This window comes from Melampsora larici-populina, assembly GCF_000204055.1.
Source record: "Melampsora larici-populina 98AG31 unplaced genomic scaffold MELLAscaffold_60, whole genome shotgun sequence".
NCBI lineage: Eukaryota > Fungi > Basidiomycota > Pucciniomycetes > Pucciniales > Melampsoraceae > Melampsora > Melampsora laricis-populina.
In genome coordinates, this window is record NW_006768824.1 from 387,948 (window position 1) to 401,260 (window position 13,313).

At 41.1% G+C, this 13,313-nt stretch overlaps 3 protein-coding genes across 3 annotated transcripts; 1 reads left to right on the forward strand and 2 right to left on the reverse strand.

The window, feature by feature from the left end:
- Positions 1-465: 465 nt before the first annotated feature.
- On the reverse strand, positions 466-3,435 carry MELLADRAFT_112010 (uncharacterized protein; the record flags this gene model as incomplete). Its single annotated transcript, XM_007416412.1, has 9 exons — positions 466-531; positions 769-847; positions 1,179-1,600; positions 1,664-1,828; positions 1,888-2,420; positions 2,597-2,754; positions 2,944-3,129; positions 3,209-3,328; positions 3,404-3,435. 9 exons carry the CDS (start codon positions 3,433-3,435, stop codon positions 466-468), a joined length of 1,761 nt encoding a protein of 586 aa, XP_007416474.1.
- Positions 3,436-3,920: 485 nt separating this feature from the next.
- MELLADRAFT_73226 (uncharacterized protein) lies at positions 3,921-5,550 on the forward strand (the record flags this gene model as incomplete). Its single annotated transcript, XM_007416387.1, has 6 exons — positions 3,921-4,034; positions 4,102-4,144; positions 4,219-4,300; positions 4,423-4,874; positions 4,954-5,073; positions 5,152-5,550. The coding sequence occupies 6 exons, from the start codon at positions 3,929-3,931 to the stop codon at positions 5,429-5,431; spliced, it is 1,083 nt and encodes a 360-aa protein (XP_007416449.1).
- Positions 5,551-9,400: 3,850 nt separating this feature from the next.
- MELLADRAFT_93742 (uncharacterized protein) lies at positions 9,401-10,323 on the reverse strand (the record flags this gene model as incomplete). Its single annotated transcript, XM_007416411.1, has 4 exons — positions 9,401-9,560; positions 9,633-9,730; positions 9,789-9,941; positions 10,003-10,323. The coding sequence occupies 4 exons, from the start codon at positions 10,321-10,323 to the stop codon at positions 9,401-9,403; spliced, it is 732 nt and encodes a 243-aa protein (XP_007416473.1).
- Positions 10,324-13,313: the final 2,990 nt, after the last annotated feature.

Here is a 13,313-nt window from a genome sequence, read left to right on the forward strand (position 1 = left end):
GGCTTCAACCCTTACCTCCTTTGACCACTACAAGTCCTCCACTATTGACTCTTTTGAGCTTGAGTAGGAACACCAGTCTTAATCAGAACACAGTTGTAGATGGAAACCCAAGTAGTAGTAACGCGCCAGGGAAAGCATCTATGACGAGTCCTACTGGCCCTCAGTTTGATCTCTTGGATACCTTTTTAACTTGGCAAGGCTATGATCAATGAAGAAAGTCGCTTCGATCAGTGCTTTTGTTTTATCGAAAATATCAATGGATACTCTTATTTTACATCTCTTTACTTTTTACCATTTTCTTTTTTTTATAGATTGATATCATTCGAGTTCAGTTCACTATGACCAAAAGATGATTAGAGAAGACAAAAAGATGAAGCTTGTTAAAGGTCTTTTGGATTGAGTTCATTTTTGATCGAGCTCAATTTTTGACCGATTGCTTTTCATTTTGATCGATTTCCATATTTCTCATTTGCCATCATTCTCATTAGGAGGTGACTTGGGATGATGATTTTCAAAGAAGGACAAGCATGACTTCAAACAAAACAAAAGACATGACTCAGTCATGTAATGTCAAAAATAAAGAACCAGTAGCTAAATGAGGAATGCCTTAAAGGACAATGTGTTAAAGAAATATCGAGTTAAGATCGAGTTTGAAATGTGAAAGAGTGACAAAAAGAACTCAGTTGCGATATGGAAAGACCAAGTAGCTGATCTGGGAGTGACATAAAGAACGATGTGTACAAGAACTTTTGAGTTAGAAAACTGAACTTGCGAGATGGAATGACCAAGTAACCGATCTGGGAGTCGCATAATGAATGATGTGTACAAGACCATTCGAGTTAGAAAACTGAAAGAGTGACAAAAAGATCAACCAAAAAGATCAACAACAGAAAGTAAATTCTGAAGTGACAAATTCCAAAGGGAACATGCAAAGATAGTGAGAAGGAGACTAAGTTGCTTGTGCGATAGTAGGGTAATAAGTGGAAAATAAGTCCAGTCACTTTTGACGAGACTTGAGTAATTGGTTGTATTTTGGTACAGCTTTCCATATGTCGGATGCATGTACCAAAGGAATTCCGATTTGCAAAAGGTTAGCCATCGAGCAAGTTTCTCGATCGAGCAATCGACTGAAGGTATCAATTCCATTTTCTTGTAAGATTGTTCTGGTTTTGGTGTACTCGGGCTTGATTTGAGCAAATTCAAAGAAGTTTTCCAAACCACCATGAGGTTCGGGAGCAGGCGAGTCTTCTCTAGTTGCTGTGTGAGGTGGTAAACCAAGTGGAGTGGGTGGGATCATCAACGGTTGAGTCGCATTGACACTACCTTGAGTGTTTTGGCCGAGACCAGGTGGAGCCGGAGAGAATCCGTAGGGTTGTGAAGCGCTCGATCCACCAGGTTGAAATGGGATGTAGTAGTTGTAGTTGGTGTGGATTGCTGGGGTGGTTGGAGGTACTGCAGGAGCAGCTATGAGCCCGGCTAAGCTTGGTCTTTTGCCCTCAAATTCCGCCTTGACTCGTTCCCAGTCAGATTTAAGTACATATTCGAAGTCATGGCGTGACATTGGGGGAGAAGTTTCATTGACACCTGTGGTCTTATTTGCCTGAAAGCCGAATGGAGCCAGGTCAGCTTATCTTTCTGCTGATTATGAAAAAGAAACACTTACCCAAGCATCGGCCCATATGCGAATACGACCTGTGTTCAAGGGTAGAACTTCCTGTGCATTCGCTGGATTGGGGAAAGGTACAACGTTCTCGCCAGCCTTGAACTGTTCTTCAAATTTGGCATACAAAATCTTGTAGCATTTGGTGGTTGGGTGAACCCTTTCCGACTGGAAAGGTGGATCATATCAGCACATCATCAAATCAGACTGAGCTATTCAACACTTACACCATCAGTGTCGGTGTCTGAATTGTCTGAACTGTTTTCTGCACTGATTTCGTTACCACTTAAAGCAGCTGCTCGCTCATCCTCAACGTGGTCTATGCGTTCTGGTTGAACCATTCGGAAACCCATACTGGTACCCACAGGAGATGCAAGTGCCTCTTCTGCAAAAGCCTTGAAGGTCTTGTTGTCTGTGATCAAAGCATGTTGGGCCTTCTTATGATTTTTGGATTTGTTGATCCAACCTTCAATATCGAGGTTTTCATGACGTTCCGCCGCAGCCAGGCGCTCGGCCGATCCAGCCTTGTTGGAATCACAGGCTGTGAAGAGTTGATTTACGAAGTCAATCCATCCGCTACCTCGGAAGCTCATCTCCTTTCTGACTGGGCGTGGTGGTTTGTAGGGAGTAAATCGTGGAGATGCCATTTTGATTTTTTTTTGCTTTCCACCTTTCTTCTTTGAATTCTTGGCCTTTTTACCGCCTCTGGTCTCAAGAGGGACAGGAGAAATCTTGTGTTGCCAGAGTTCGTATGTGATTTCTATAGATCAAAGCTTGGGGCTGAGTTGGCTGCAGTCATATTTTACATCGGTTTTGTTTTGCTTTGGGTTCGGCAGCTCAGGAAGGTTGTCATGATCGAGCTGATCTATTTCAGGGTAAGATCAATCCTATTGTCAGCCTAATCAAATCTACAATCAATCTGATGTATGTACATACCATTGCCGTCTTCTTCATCGCTCTCAAGATGTACAACTTTGGAGGTTTGTCTCAAAGAATGACTGCTTGTATCCGGTTTGGAAGGTGATCTCATATCTCCACGTGGATGTTGTACTAGATTTTGTTGACTAGACTTTGGATCCGGTTGGATAGGAAGTCTGTCATTTCCCAGTGAACTTTGATTTTGTTGGAAATGTTCATTTTGTTGATAAGGTTGAATTTGTTGATAATATTCATTTTGTCAATAAGGTTGATTTTGTTGATAAGATTGATCTGGGTGATAAGATTGATTTCCTTGACCCAAAACCCCGTTATTCACATCATTCAAGTGGTGTTGATATTCTGACATCTGATTGTTAAAGTTTGAGGTTGAGGTGGATTGTTGGCTCAAATCTTGTCCCAAAGTCCTGTTTGATCGTGAGTCGAGTGGGCTTGGTGAAACATTCATTCCGCGATGCCAATCATTGAACCATGGGCTTGTTGGATTGCTGGGTGTGTTGTATCCATAGGCAGAGGAGTTGGAACCAGTATGTCTATATGTCAACGTGGGGCATTAGTCAGTCAAGCCTAACATGAGCAACTTCAAAATTCAACTAAAAACCAATGACATACACATTTCTCATCTGGCTTTCAGCACCACGGGTGTAGTACATATCTGATGCTATAGCATCTTGAGGTGACTCTTCACCAGGGACATGATCTGGTCCTGTGGGGAAGAAAAACTCGGCAGAGCTGACAATATTGGTGACAAAGATGTCATGAGCAATTCAGAAGTATGCAGTTGATAGAAAAGAAATGTGGGTGTACCTCGGTATTGGTCTAGAGTGATTGTTTGCCATTTTTGGATGGTGGCTTGAGTCAGGTTGCCTATTTGGGACTGTTTTAGTGATGTTGAGATGGGAATTTGAGTTGAGGTTGGAGAGGGAGCTTCAACAGGGTGCTAGGTACCACCACCACGGCGCAATGATTTTGTCAAGCTTTACTAACTGAACCATCATACTCATTATTCCACGCCCAGCTTTATTTACAATTCATATCAAGTTACTTCTACCCCGGCAGAGTTTATTTTTCTCCGGCTAAAAAAAAAAAAAAAAAAGCAAGGGGGGGTGACATTAATTCCTGGAATAGCTGTAGTCATAAAGCCCTTTAAGCTGGGATGAACAGCTTTTGAGAAAGACGAGTGAGAGTCTCGCAAAGGTAAAGTGGATGAATGGGTTGAAGTATGGAGAAAGAGAGGGGTCGAATATGGTTTTAAAGAGGTCGTGCTTAGAATTATTCAATGACCATCAAGCTATGCTGAGCTGACTTTCATCGATCGATTCAAGAAAGAAAATGTCGAATACTCAAATTCTTCAAAACCCATTAGCTTCAATCGATCAACCAACACCTTCTTCAAAAGATTCAATCTCACCTGAATTAGAAAGAGAGTTAAGGTTATGTTAGTCAAGTTTTCAATTCACTTCAATTCATTCATCTTTCTGATCTTCTTTGATTTATCATAACAGATGGCGGTCTTTTGATTCAACAGGCTGGAATCCTACTCAAACTGTTTGTCAAAAATATATTTCATATCTAGATCTTTGATTTTACAGAACACTGACTCATGAGATGGTTAAATGTAGTCCACAAATCGTGATGGCCACAGCTGCTACCCTTTTCCAACGATTTTACTTTGTCACTTCATTCAATCATTTTGGAATTCGAGTTCGTAATTCATGGTCTCAGATTACCAATTGTCACTATCGAAATGACCTATTCAAAACTCATCATCTTTTTTTTTGACTTGTCTCATCAAACGAACCAAACCAAACCAAACCGATTCATAGGATGTATCAGCTGGAGCTCTATTTCTAGCAGCAAAACTAGAAGAGAAACCGGCACGAGTACGAGATATCATAAATGTTTATGATTATCTATTACAATTGATTTCGTGGTCAAGATCAAGATTTCGAACCCAATCTGGTCTAAAACAAGATACGATGACATCCCTCAATGATCTAGCAAAAGAAGCAGAAGAAAGAATTGCACTTAACCCACTTCTTCCAGATGAAATTAAAGCTAGTATGACCCGACATCTTAAATTAAAACAAACTTTGAATTGTGAGGGTTCTAATACTGAAACTGTTATGGAAGAAGAAGGATTTATGAACCTAGAAGAACGTCAAAAGATTAAACTTGATTTATCTCAGTTTGAATATGAACCTATGGATTATTTTGCTTCTCGTTTTTATGATAGGAAAGAAGAGATTGTGGTAGCAGAGATGCAGATTTTGAAACGGTAAGTTTTGAAGAATTTCATATAGTTAAATCATCATCTTGATTCAGTAGGATCTAACAAGAAGCAATTTCATGTATAGACTAGGATTTCACGTTCAAGTTCAACATCCATATTCGGCAATGGTCAACTACCTCAAAGTCCTCAATCTGACTGAGAACTCAAAAGTTTCTCAGCGTGCTTGGAGTTATCTCAATGACTCGTAAGTATAAGGTTACTCTCAATCACATCAATAAAACTACCTAACCATCACAGCTCATCATCCTGACTCTTTTTCCAGTCTACTAACACCTTTACCAGCACTCTACCCACCAACACATCTCGCCACACTCTCAATTCACCTTGCCATTGAAGACAACCAAGTCATCTTACCCGATCGTTGGTGGGAACTCTTTGATATCTCTGATCAATCAGAATTAGATCAAATGGCTGAATTACTCAAGTCGATTTATCCATTAGAAGGTGGTGATCCGATTTGGTTTAGAGTTGGTGGACTTCCGGTTACTAAAGATGCTATGCGTCAATTTCTACTTGATCAACAAGCCAAGAAACCGATTTGAAAGATCTTTAAGTCAGAATGTTATGGTGATCGTTACGAGTTGTATGGAATAAGTTTATACATCTCAACACATGAGCTTACGTAAGAATACCATCGTCTGATGAATGCTGTCTTGGAAGTAAAACGAACAGCACACCCTAACAACACGATCGTCACAGCCTTGCAAACTGATCTGTTAGTTCCTTGAACTCTTTTCTTACATTATGGTCTGTAGATTTGTGTTGTATTGCAGAGTGATCCAGAAGTAAGTGAGTTTAAAAGTGATCATGTGACAAAGAGGAAGAAGAAGAGCAAAAAAAATCGGTTCCAACTTCAAAAGGATGGTTCCAATTGCCTCCAATTGTCTTTGATGTATTTTTCAAAGAAACTCCATGACTTTGGTTGTTGAATTTCGAGAGTCTTAGAATTGCGGCAGACAAGGATTGGACTGATATACTTACATTCAAACACGTACAATACATCGTTTTGATTCTTTATATGGTGAATCTTCACGCTTGCTTTCTTGGGTATCTGATCTATGTGGAATTGCGCATATGGTTATCAAGTGGGAAAAGAACTTGGATCAAATAGTAGGAGTATATGTATCAGGCCACTCAGATGAAAGCTCCACTCTATGGTTTCTTTCGGATGAAAGACCAACAGAAGTTGAGGAACGTGTCACCTCAACTACACAGCGTCGGTCGAGAAACAGTCTTCTTGCCGTCAGTGTCATACACGAATTCTCTTTTTCGGAAATGATGATGGACCCCAAACTTTTACCATCTGTGACCATATTCCTCCTTTGTGGATCCAGTGACCCGAGTCCAGTCTCGAGACTACACCTCAAGTTGAACCTCATGGGTTTTTGAGGTCAGTTGCACAGCTTTTTGGATGGTCAACTTGATCTCTTGAAAAGCAAAGTTTTCAGACTCTTGGGTTTTATCTTTTTTGATGTTCATCGAGGCTTGGCAGTGAAGGAATTGACTTTATGAGATGTTATCCTCGGACCTCGGCCTAGTTCGTCGAGCCCAATCAACTATTGTCAAGACTTACGATGAAGCCGTCTTGTGTCTGATCGATTTCGAGTGATCTGGACCCACCTGGATGATACATATCAGGGTAAAGGTTCAAGGTCATCCTTCGTGTGGTCTATGAAATCCCTATCATTGTTCAGATAAATCAAAGTAAGGCACCTTTGACGACCGGGGGAAAAGGTTTCAATGTCATCCGGCAAGCTTTGGTCTAGTCGATGTCGTTGAACGGGCTTTTGGATTTGGATGATCTACACGTTGATCTCCAAAAAGATGAGGCTGTGGGTTCTTTAGTTTTGTATTTCTTGCTATTCATCGAGACTTGGTAGTGGTGGGGTTGACTTCATGAGGTGCAATCCTCGCTCCGATCGTCGACCTCAAGTCTCAAGACACAGCAAGACTTTGTGTGTCTGATCAAGTTCGAGTAATCTTGTCCCACCTTGATGGTACAGAGGAAACTAAAGGCTCAAAAACATGCTTCATGTGGTCTATAAAGTCCCTATCATTGTCCAGATGAATCAAAATCCTTCATTCCGAATCACTCTCAGCTTGTCTTAGCCTCCACCATCGTGACACCTATCATCTGTATCCAGTGTTCATAGCTCAAAAATAAGTCGAATCCCGTCGCCTACTCATAAATTGTATCATAAACACAGGAGTTTGTTTTCCTTTAGCTGCACCTAAATTCCGATTGCAAAGAATAAGTCAGATTCTTACGTAGGTTCTTTTCAGTCTGTTCAGTCCAAGACCCTTGATAATCTTGATTCTTATCTAATGCTGATCATCTACTGGGCTCGCTACAGAATGAAATCAATAACATGCGTATTCTTTGTGGCGGCTCACTTCTCGCTTTATGGACATGTGTTGTCACAACAAGAAGGTTTCTTGTGCGACTTACCCGCGAGCTTCAAACCTGCAAAGGGCGTCTGTGCAAACCCTGGTCTAGCACCAACAGACAAGAACCCATTGATAAACTTCATCTTGGATCGTGAGTATCATCCTCCCTTTCCTGACCAGGAAGACGAGCAGTTCTACCTTCATGGCACTCTGACAGCACTTACTGACTTTATATCTCAAAACCTTTAGCTATCGATGCAGACCTATTGGAATCGGACCAAGGCGGCTTCAGTTTTTGGTCCTGTGATAAACACAAGGACAAAGTGTCATATTGCTGTACCGTTTCCGCCGCATCACCAGCTGTAAGTATCTTTTTCCTCCCAAGCTTGTCACATGTTTTCAATGGCTGAAAAACATCAACTTTCATATCCTTTGTAATCCTTTGTTTTTATCAAGGATAAGAATCAAAAGTTAGCTGCGGCCTGTCGCAGGCAGAACTCAGCCTGATTTTTGAGATGTGTTTTGTTCTCTTGAAGAGTTATCGTGATGAATGCGTCCACAGATGATACTTGCATTTCTTGAGAGCATTGTAGCCTTGTAGCATGTATGAAAATGTATCTTCAATTGACAATAGGATACCTATCATATTTTTTCAATGCCCACCAGACCCTAGGGTCAGCACACAAAGTTGATCCAAAGTCAGTCTCTTGGACTTGGACTTGGACTTGGAGAAGACTGGTCACAATAGGACCCCGGTATGCTCCTATGAGGGGTACTGATGTAAAAAGATGACTTTTGAGCTCCCGCGGAGATAAGCCCCTTGCTTTACCCATACTTTCAGACAAGTTTAATCTTTCAAATCGGCTGTATTGTACCTTTAAGCAGCTCTGGAATGGGCAGAAACCGGCAAAATCTAAGACACTAGTGCATAATCCGATGAAGCGTAATTACGCGGGAGCTCAAAAGTCATCTTTTTACATCAGTACCCCTCATAGGAGCATACCGGGGTCCTGTCACAATGTTGAGCCAATGCCTGAAGCGCCCCGCCACAAAAAGCGGGTCGGGGCGCGCCGTCTGCGCTCTTGGCCCGAGAAATTACATGTAGCGGGGCACCATTCTAAAGGGACGGAACCAAATATTGCTGTGTTATGTCGTGACATGACACATGCAACCACCCCCAACCCTTCATTTCCATTACATCATTGCCTCTCCAAACCCCAACTCAAAATCAACTCAAACCCCTCCACCAGCCAAGACTTCCTTATGAACACAAGGAATAATGTCCATTGAATCAACCCCATCCCCCATATTGGTAGGTATAAAGTAAGTGTCATTTCTGTTTTTCTTTTGATTCTTCTCACAACACTCGGACCTCAGCGTTATGATTACGTTCAACAGTACAGTTTGGCATGGGTCACACCTTACCATAATCAAACTTAACAAAGTCCCTTGCCAAGCTTGGAGGAAGTAGACATGGACACCTGTGGCAAAGTGATACACCAGTGAAGTGATACCTGGTTTTCTCTGGCTGATCCATACATGGGTATACAGACTTCTCAAACAAAAAAATCAATTTGGACACCAGCTATGAATCTGTTGAGCATGCTACCAAAATTGCCTCAAAGTTCACTTCTGTGGACCAAGTAATCTTACAAATTGTGTACTTCTTTCATTCAACCTTTGTTCTCAAGATGTTAGCAGTCAAAAAGAGCTATGTGTAAAGGTAATGCTTTATGAATGTAATATGTGGAATCAAAAAAATTCCAAACATAAGTTAGATCACATCTTTATGTGAGTGATCATGTGATCTGTGAGCCTTGAGAATGTAATTTGAAAAGTATGCTCCCTGAATGGCTGATCAGCCCAAGGCTGATTTTTGGCAGATATTGAATTTCAGTGTTGCATTTTGCATTTTCTGATCTGCTATTCTCAAGAAAGTCCCACAACTTGCCTTGCACACTTTGAGCACAGCAAGGGACTTATGACAAAGGACCATGTTTTGGGTGGTGAGGGGAATCAGTTCTTGCAAGAATTTGCCTTCCTCATAATCATTTCTCCCATTTGTAGATTTTCATGAGGCAAAGAAATAAACTATTGTGCGTGTTTTTTGCCGGATGGACCTGCTACTTCATCAGGGGTGGTTTGATTGCTGGAGCCAGAGCCAACCATGGTGCTGGACAACGGTGTTGACAAAGGGAATTGCGCACTGGCTGTGTTGAAGGTGGCCGACGTGATTCCTGCAACTGAGCCTGTTGGCGAAGTGAAATGCCAGGAAGGTGTTGGCTTGAATCTGCTCCAAACGAGGGTTAGCAAATGATATGTGTGGCATTCACTTAGATCGGAGGTGGTACTTACTTCTTTGGTTGCTTAAAGGGGCCCTCAACATTGCCGTTCCTGGCGGGAGCTTGGGTGGCTATTTCTTGGAAACCGGTAGTCATGTGAACCTTGTTTGCCTAGTAGGATGCGCATCAGCATAGGGAGGTGAGGAGCATGTTAAGATGCATGACTGACAACAATAACATAGCACGATGTACTCTCTTTGTAATCCCGCATGTACCCGTGGAATTGGCATTTGCGGCCAATCTTGACGTATCCCGCTATCTTCGCAAGGTTTGGTGTTGGACGAACCCTGTATTCAACCCAACAGGATTGAGCCGTTTTCATCTACGAGAGAAGTTAGCAAGTATGTCAGATTAAGACAGTAGACCCAAGAACTTGAACTAACGACAGGATGGTAGTCAGTGTGTTGGACTGTGAAGACAGTGGTTTGGATGGGGTCTTGGTCCGGTGATTTCTTCATGTACTGACAACACTCTTCCACAATAGAGTTGATTTCGACAACAATACCTAAACCAGTGACGCCAATGTTGTCCACTAAATCGCCTTGAAAGTCTTTGATGGGGCCTATCATGGCAACGTCACTTCCTTCAAAAATTAGCTGGTTGGCCTTGGTGTCAGGCGTGTTCGAAGGGAACAGGGCACCACGTAAAAAGTACACGTGTTTCTCCAGCATTTTGAACTGTGCAACGCTGAAGCCTTTGGCCATGATTTTGTACAGCAAGGGTTCTTGTTGATCTGCGCCGCTGCATCCAATCGAGATCACGTAGGTTCTGTACTCGGACCGCCAACCGTTGTCTGGGGAGATCTGACCACAGGAAGCAAATCATTAGCACAATGCAGAAACAAGAATGGCAACAAGGAGATACCTTCTCTTCAATCTCAAAATTGCCCAATACATAAATGCCTCTGTAAGTTGCGGGATTGATATCGGTCATGGCTGCGAGGCTATATGATACTTCGCCTGTGGCTACCTGCGTAGGGAGACTGATTGTAAGCTATGGATCAAGAAAATGCGCGCAGGGGATGGAGAGTTATTACGTCTGGATCGTGGTTCTGTTTGATAATGAAGTCACTATTAGGATGTAGCTGACCAGAAAGCGAGGGGACTACCAAGCATCATGCGTTACTTATACTCGCAAATGAGGGTCTGCCTTGAGAGATTTGTGATAAGTGGCTGACGGGCGACAGGGGTAAAGAAGGTCCAAACGTGAAATGAGTTGATGGATGTTTATCAAGGAGTATAGTATGCGCGACTTACGCTTGAAGAGAAGGGTCCCATCCTGCCGCACCGTAAGTTGAAATGGGAGACACGTGTGAATCCTGAAGCGCGACAAACGCTTGTGAGTGTAAGCGTGTGTGTTTGGCAATGTCTGGCCTGTCCGGCAACAACGTCTTCAGACATTGGATTTGATCAGTTATGGCCATCAGACTGATCGCCGAGAAATAGTATTGTCACTTAGATTGTTCGCGCGCAGCGTGCTTGGCGAGTGAGATTCAGCCTACAATTGGGCTGTGTGGTGAGTATAGTAGTGGAGAGGCATGGCGACTTCCGTGGCTGGTGTTTGGTAATCTTGTGAATTGAGTTGTGTCAAGTGCTTGTAGTTGTGGAATTTCCAATCACAAAGATTTGTTAGGATGTCGCGGAAGATGTAAATGTTTGGACGTGTTGGGTGAGTTGTGGCATGAGTTGGTACCTGGATGCTGAAATATGTGTACACAGGAGGTGTGTTGGCTGATAAATGTCGCCGTGCGCAAGTTGTCGTTCAGAGTAAAGAGGGGTCGCGTAGTTGTAGGTGGCTACCATGTTTCATGTTGTCCAAAAAACGGGGAGAGGTCGATGGTTTGGGACGATGACGCTTGGACATACTCCGGTGCTGAAATAAGTGTAGGTACATGAATGTATACAAACATGAATGTCGCCATGTGTAAATTGACTGACAGTCGGCGAAAGGTGTCAAGCAATTGGTTGGATGCTGAAATGTGTATAGGCGCTGTTCCCGATAAAGTTGTGGTTGTCGCCGTGTGTATGTTGGCGTATACACAGTGTCATTTTACTAGTCACTGGCAGGCCAGTGAGTTCCATTCACCTCAATTCAATCTCAATTTGATGTCAGTTCAATCTCAAATCAATGTCAGTTCAATATCAGATTGACCTCAAAATCAGTTTGAGTGGGGGATATGCATGGGCTGCATATACCTGCAGATCCGCATTGAGCTAGTTCAGTACTACAGCTTAAAATGAAATTTATCCTCCAAAATCTTCTGGTGGCTTCTTGTTACTTTCTATGTATGGTGTACTGCATTCTGAAAGTTTTACAAAACAGATTATATTGCAAAGATTGAGTAGTCTAAAGGTTTTACCTTCCTTGCTTGTTTTGATTCTTCACAAACAAATGTAATAGCTACTATCAGTCCATTTGATCACAACCCTGGTAATAACTAATCTTTGAATGAAGTTTGGTTCATCTTGTCCTGAAGTTAAAGAACCAAGCCATGCTCTTAATTCCTTTTGAGATAGTTTAATTGGATCCTGACCTCATCTTAGCTTCTGATTTTAACATTCTGCCACAATTCAATAAAGATACATTTGCAATTTGTTCAAAAATTCAAGGTCTAGATGATGTATTGACTAAATCTCAATATAACTTGATAATTTCTTTGCAAAAATTCTTGTACTGAGGTAGATGTAGGCGCTCAACTTCAGCAGGTAAAGTAAGCATAAGCTTGGGGTACAGAAATTTTTATTAACCTCTGAAGGATGAAAATCTTTCCATGAAAAATTCCTTCAGTCTTGATTAATTGAGGTCTCCAATTTGATCCTGTTTGATTTGCATCAACATCTTGGCATGAAATCCCAAGCAACCCATTGTGGTAATCAAATCATTAGATGATTTGAATCAACTCACTACTATTTCATGGCACCTTACATCAACATTATAACCAATATTCCCTTTAACCTTTCCTTCAAACATAAATGTTTTTTGTTTCTTGATCATCTTTCACAACTCAATCTTTCATTTTTGTACATGATTTCCCATTTTTCATATTCAAATGCTTTCTGTGTGATTAAATTTCATTTTAGAACATTAGGGTTCAGTGTTAATTATCCAATTAAACAAACATTACAAGAAAGAAAAATTTGAAGTTTCCAATGACAACAACAAGAACAAGATGCAAGGGAATATAAAAAATAGATGAAATTCATTGATTGATTGATTGATTACCTAACCCTACAAAAGAAAATAAACAAAACAAACTAGTAATTGAGTGGGTTGATCTAATTAAAGCTCACTGGAAACATTCAAATCAAAATTCAATTAAGAAAGAACTGGAAACACATTTAACAACATAAAGGACACTTCAGTTAGTAAAGAAAGGAATCACAGAAGAGAAGAATCAGATGACTTACCATTGGAACATTTCATTTGAAAAAGATTGAATTTAGACAAGTCATAAAGAACAAGGAAAAGAAGAATGAAACAAAATCAAAAAAGTAGAAAGTAGAAAGATGAATCAATCAATCTAGAAAGCACAAAAGAAATTTAATCAAAATAAAGTGAAGAAAGTAAAAGGAAGAAAGAAGTTGATTAATTTTAGGTAGAAGAATCAAAAGAAGAGAAAAAAATTAAAAGAAATACAAAAATAGAAATGACTTACCTTTAGAAATTGAACTCGCTTGGTGAAAATAGGAGGTTG